The sequence below is a fragment of the Triticum aestivum genome, chromosome 3A (assembly GCF_018294505.1).
Source record: "Triticum aestivum cultivar Chinese Spring chromosome 3A, IWGSC CS RefSeq v2.1, whole genome shotgun sequence".
Classification (NCBI taxonomy): Eukaryota; Viridiplantae; Streptophyta; class Magnoliopsida; order Poales; family Poaceae; genus Triticum; species Triticum aestivum.
Genome location: NC_057800.1, coordinates 737,563,850 through 737,570,320, shown reverse-complemented (window position 1 = coordinate 737,570,320; position 6,471 = coordinate 737,563,850). Strand labels below are relative to the sequence as shown.

The following is a 6,471-nucleotide window of genomic DNA, read 5'->3' as shown; positions in this document are numbered from 1 at the left end:
TTATAGCGCAATGCACCGCATACCGGGCACGCGTTCAAATCCTTGTACTCACCGCGGTAGAGGATGCAGTCATTAGGGCATGCATGTATCTTCTGCACCTCTAACCCTAGAGGGCACACAGTCTTCTTTGCTTCGTACGTACTCTTGGGCAATTCATTGTCCTTTGGAAGCATCTTATTTAACATTACCAGCAACTTTTCAAATCCCTTGTCAGATACACCATTCGCTGCCTTCCACTGCAGCAACTCCAGTGTGGTGCCAGTTTTTTCTTGTCAGCTTCGCAATTCGGGTACAACAATTTCTTGTGATCCTCTAACATGCGCGGCAACTTCTTATTCTCATTTTCACTTGCGCAGTTTCTCTTTGCATCGGCAATGGCCCGACCTAGATCATCAGCGGGCTCATCTGATGCCTCTTCTTCAGCTTCTTCCCGCATTACTAGCTCAGCTTCTTCCCCCATTGTTGTATCATTGTATTCAGGAAATCCATGGCCAGGATAGCTGTCATCGTCCTCTTCTTCTTCATTGTCTTCCATCATAACCCCTCTTTCTCCGTGCTTGGTCCAAACATTATAGTGGGGCATGAAACCAGACTTAAACAGGTGCCAGTGAATGGTTTTTAACTTAGAGTAATTCCGATCATTCTTATAGCCAACACATGGACAAGACATAAAACCATCTGCACGCTTGTTCGCCTCAACCGCAAGCATAAAAGTTTGCACGCCATTAACGAACTGGGGAGAGCATCGGTCATCGTACATCTATTGTCGGCTCATCTTCATTACATAGCACCGAATAGAACAAATTAATACAAGTTCGTACATAAAGTTCATACAACACTTACTCTCATAAAACAAACATACAAATAACTCTCTAGCTAAAGCATTTAAATGCAACAACAAATGCGATCAAGATCGACAATTGTTCCAATAGCATAATGATACCAAGCCTCACTATCAATGACATATTTTCTAATCTTTCTAATCTTCAAGCGCATTTTCTCCATCTTGATTTTGTGATCATCGATGACATCGGCAACATGCACCTCCAATTCCATCTTCTCCCCCTCAATTCTTTTCAATTTTTCTTTCAAATACTTGTTTTCTCTTTCAACTAAATTTAACCTCTCGACAATAGGGTCGGTTGGAATTTCCGATTCACATAGCTTCTATATAAAAATATCTATGTCAACTTGATGGGCATAATTTGTCATAAACATGAAATGCAACAGATAGTTATAAAAGAGAATGTACCACATCTGAATCATAACTCGGACGAGGGCCGACAGGGACGGATCTCAAAACCATGGCACTATGTATAACAAACAACGTACTAGTAAGATAATTATATGAGTAACTATATATCTAAATCACACAAACATGACTTTTTTTATATAAAAAGATAAGAACAAGAGGCTCACCATAAGATGGTGCCGGCGACGGGACGGTGCTGGCGATCGACAGTGGTTACGACGGAGACGGGAAGGCACTAAGTAAACCACACCTACATATGCAAACTAAGAGTTATTTTGACCTCATATTGCATATAAATCAAATACTACCACATATAATTCCTCCCAAAATAAAACCCACAAATCACTATACTTATAGAGCATTTCAAGAGCTAATCTAGCAATGAGAGATGAAAGGACAAAGTTGCTAACCTTCGTGATCACTTGGATGGATGGGGTGCCTTCAAATCTTCACAAATTTTGGCAAAAATGGAGTGTGAGCTCGAGATGAAGAGGAAGAAAACAGAGGAGAGGGGAAAGGGGAAGAACAGAGCGCTCGGGCTCGATGAAGAGGTTTATATAGGATGACCTTTAGTACCGGTTGGTTATACGAACCGGGACTACAGGTGCATCTCTAGTCCCGGTTCATATAACAAACCGGTACTAAAGGTTCTGGTGGGGCCCCAGCCTAACACAAGCCTGCCACCATCTCATTACTACCGGTTCATGACACAAGCCTGACACAAGCCTGCCACCATCTCATTACTACCGGTACTAAAGGTCACGAACCGGTACTAATGATCGCCACCCGCCTAGCCGTTGGAACCAGCACTAATGGTCACATTAATGCCGGTTCAGCTACAAACCGGAACTAATGTGCTTCGTATTAGGTCCTTTTTTCTATTAATGTATATGCATTAGAGATAGCTAGTACATATAGGCTTTCCCTTTCGCCCGAGGCCCAAGTTGATTAAGACTCTTGGATTAGGAGTTTGGGAAAGGTGCATGATGTGTATACACTATACCTTTTGACCGATCATCCTAATCAGACTCTAGCAAGCTGGCCTCGATCCGATGGTCAACTGTCCAGGTTCCTGCTACCTTAAGAATTGCATCCAGATTCTGCTCTTCTGTTGTATGCATCCGCAATAGAAATTGCCAAGAAGTAGACCAGGATAAAGGTGGTGTTGTTCTCGGACGTGGCGTGTCATGTACTCAAAGCAAGACGTACTACCTAGCCCAAGCCCGCTGTGCATGGACACCACACACGGTGCTGTACATGCACGCATGCCGCCCGCTTTACGTACCCGTGCCGGCCGGTCAGGATCTGTCGCCGTCGTCCCCAACACAGACGCCCTGCAGCCACATACAGGGGGGCGGGTACAATGGAAACGGTGCCTCAAGCACATGATATCATTTTGTTCCCTGCATACATGCATGCAAGGCGGCGTGGAGCGGCGCGCCGGAGCCTATAAGCAGCTTCCTTCCTCACCACGCCCGCCGGCCGGCCGTCTCCTGCGCAGCCGGTACTGCACGACGCACTCTCGCTTCACCGCCACTCCTCCGCAACACCATCGACCCCCCTCCCCTATAAAACCCCATGAATGCAACACATCCAGCAATCTCATCAACACACAGGGCTAGCATAGCTAGCTATAGCAGCCACGCACGCACACACTTTAGTCGGCTAGCTCTGTTTGCGCACGTGGTAGCGCGATGGCGAGGGCACTGACCATGGGTGTGGTCGCTGTGCTGGTGTTCCTGTGCGCCACCGCCGTGCCGGCCGCCGCCCAGGGGAAGAAGGGGCTGCCCAAGAACTCCCGCGTGATCCACCCGAAGCAGTTCGGGAGGAGGGAACAGGTGCTCTCCTGCGACGACACCACCGACGGCAACAGCCCCTGCGTCGCCACCTGCGACAGGCGCTGCCCCAACGAGTGCGTCGTCATGTGCCCAGGCTGCAAGACATACTGCAGTAAGCAAGCATATATCCACACTGGCTTCGCCGATATTAATTGATTGAGATGCTGATATTAATTATTTAACCTCCTTTACAAGTCTGCGACTTCTACCCCGGCGTGTCCTGCGGGGACCCGCGCTTCACGGGCGCCGACGGCAACAACTTCTACTTCCACGGCAAAAAGGACCAGAGCTTCTGTGTGGTCTCCGACGCCGATCTCCACATCAACGCCCACTTCATCGGCAAGCGCAACCCCGCCATGAGCCGCGACTTCACCTGGATCCAGGCCCTCGGCATCCGCTTCGCCGACCATCGCCTCTACATGGGTGCCCAGAAGACCGTCAAGTGGGACAGCAATGTCGACCGCCTCGAGCTGGCCTTCGATGACATGCCCATTGAAATCCCCACCGCCATCGACGCCAAGTGGCAGTCCACCACCGTGCCTGGGCTGACCATCACAAGGAATGCCGCGGCCAACGGCATCAGGGTCCAGCTCAAGGGAGTTTTCGACATCTTGGCCAACGTGGTGCCCATCACACAGAAGGACTCCCGCATCCACAACTACGGTGTGACTGAAGACGACAGCCTCGCTCACTTCGACATCGGGTTCAAGTTCCACGGCCTCACCGACGACGTCCAAGGCGTGCTCGGCCAGACCTACCGCGCCGACTATGTGAACAAGCTCAGCGTGAGCGCCAACATGCCAATTATGGGCGGCACAGCTAGCTACGTCACCTCCGATATCTTCTCCACCGACTGCAAGGTCGCCCGTTTTGGCCGCGCTTCAGGAATCTCCATGGTCACTGGCATCGCCACTTAAGCACCATGCCCGACGGCTCAGCTCTAAGCTAGTGTCTTAACCCGACATCCTAGAGTTAGCTGACGAATAATTAACACCTATCTGCGACAACAGGCTGCTACCACCATGATACACACGATCATGTCATCTTAATACACACACAAGCATATGGTATGTTCAATTGATTTTCAAATGAAATAAAGGAGTTCACCCAAGACTATGGTGCATTTGAAATCCTCGTTATGTTTTATTTTTAACTTTCAACCTATTCATCAACTATCAGATGGTACAAAGAACACCAAAAGTAACAAAAATTACATCCAGGTCTGTAGACTATCTAGCGACGACAACAAGCATTGAAGTGAGCCAAATGCGCGCCATCATGAATAATAAACACCTATCTGCGACAGGCTGGTACCACCATGATACACACGATCATGTCATCTTAATACCAACATAAGCATAGTTTGTTCAATTGATTATCAAATGAAATAAATGAGATTACTGAGGACTATGTTTCAATTGAAATACTTGCTACTTTGAATATTTTACAATATATAACAAGCCTCGAGGCATGACCCGAGACGTAGTGAAAAAAGAAATGCAAAAGTACCGTTGAACAATTCACACCGTAGGAGGACAAAAGGTAGTCTTTCTGGAAAAAAAACATGGACAATTTGTGATCAAATAAGAAGGGGTGAATATTTCTTTTGGCAGTGATTGCAATAGAGAAAAAAGTTTACATGCTGCAGTTGTGAGATCCACACCCCCTTATAATTACTAACACTAGCTCAATGCACGTGCATTGCCACAACTCGTTGTACGGTTAGATTTACGTCATCGTGTAAGAACATGCCATGTTTTGTAACGCATTTCTACTTGATGATCATTTGATTAAATTTCACCAATATCATTAGGGTGCAATCATAATCTGTCCTCATGATGTGATATTAAGATAAACACTTTAATAAAAATCTGACAAAAGGAAAGGACGGTAACCACAATAAGTTTTTTGGACAATGAAAATAATTACATTGGGATAACATTTAGGGCCTTCCAAAAACATGAGATATGCCCATGCGTGTAGGTGGAGGGAGTAGTTTGGTATGTGTATGTTGTTGTATGGAGCTTGTTTTTTCTTTGATATCGATTTGGTATGCGCCTGATCTAGTATGGAATGCTCAATTGTTTGGGAAAGCGTGGGGGAGGGCATACCATTTATTATTTATGTTCATTTGGTAAATTTGTTCAATTGTTTTGGTGAATGCTGGGAGGACGTACCATTTATCATTTATGTTTCATTTGATAAGTGCTCTCGGTTGTTTGGAACGCTCAATTAGTTTGATAAGTGTGGATAAGACATACCATTTAGTATTTATGCATATTTGATTAACGCATTTAGTTATGCAGCTCTCCCTAAGTGAGGGGCAGGTGACGACATACCAAATAATGGATTACGTGTCTCTAGCTGATCCAGAAAAAGGATTGAAACTGTAAAATAACAGCCGTGTTATAGTTTTGGATGAAAAAAAGTCCATCCCAGATCCCGCAAAACGGTGTCTTCCCAAAAAAAGCTATGCAGCTCTCCCTAAAAATAGCGTGCATACTCTACATATCCAGTTTTGGAGGCAATTTTTAAAGTGACCAGGAAACGAGAAAACCGGTTGGCGGGAGGAAACTTTTAGCTCCGCGCCTTCAATCCTAGCCACCGCCACCATGATTCTAGGTCGATTCCGGTCATTCCAACCGCCGCTGGCAAGAGAAGTGAACAGGGCTGACCTAGTCGTCGTGCTTCTTGCTAGGCATCCAGTCCTCGGCGTCGGGAACGAGGGGCGGGCCGGGGTCAGACTCCTCGATGCCGCCGGCACTGGAGAAGAAGTTGCTGCCCCGCTCGCTGACATAGTTGTTGCTGCTGTGGCTGGGAGTGCCGGCGTCACCATAGGCGTCCTCTTCCTCCTCAAGCCCCTCGAACTCCTCCCTTCTCCTGGACGCGACCGTGCCGCTCCTGCCTCTTGAGACGGCCACCACGTACCCCTCATCCAACTCCTCGACGATCTCGTGGCCAACGGCGAAGCCACGGGCAGGTCGGCGGCATGGAGGAAGAGCGCGGGAAGGGCCTCGCTGGCGAGGGTTTCGCCGACGGCGGATGGGCCGGGGGCCGGGTCCATGGCCGTGGAGGGGAGTGCGACTAGTGGGGGGGGAGGGGGACCCAATTGCAATTTTGTTTTTGTTTTGAGGGTGGTTTGTGCTATGACCCTGTTATATAAAGTCAACTACTGATGAGTTGGCTCCCCATTTGGCCTAAGATGGTTTTTACGAGATCAGTTCAGCCGAAGCACCACTACCGGACTCGCGGTCTATGCCTACGGCCAAGGGCCGTCGGCATAGGCCCCTAGGCCGTCGGCATAGATCTATGCCGACGGCAGCCGTCGGCATAGAGCCGTCAGTCTAGATTACGTCAGCGTAATCCTTTCGCGTTTAACCA

The 6,471-nt window shown here is 47.9% G+C and overlaps 1 protein-coding gene across 1 annotated transcript; it reads left to right on the top strand.

Annotated features, from left to right (window-relative positions):
• The first annotated feature begins 2,861 nt into the window (after positions 1-2,861).
• On the top strand, positions 2,862-4,220 carry LOC123059595 (uncharacterized). The gene is made up of 2 exons (XM_044482127.1): positions 2,862-3,202; positions 3,286-4,220. Exons 1-2 carry the CDS (start codon positions 2,947-2,949, stop codon positions 4,005-4,007), a joined length of 978 nt encoding a protein of 325 aa, XP_044338062.1. The 5' UTR covers positions 2,862-2,946; the 3' UTR covers positions 4,008-4,220.
• Positions 4,221-6,471: the final 2,251 nt, after the last annotated feature.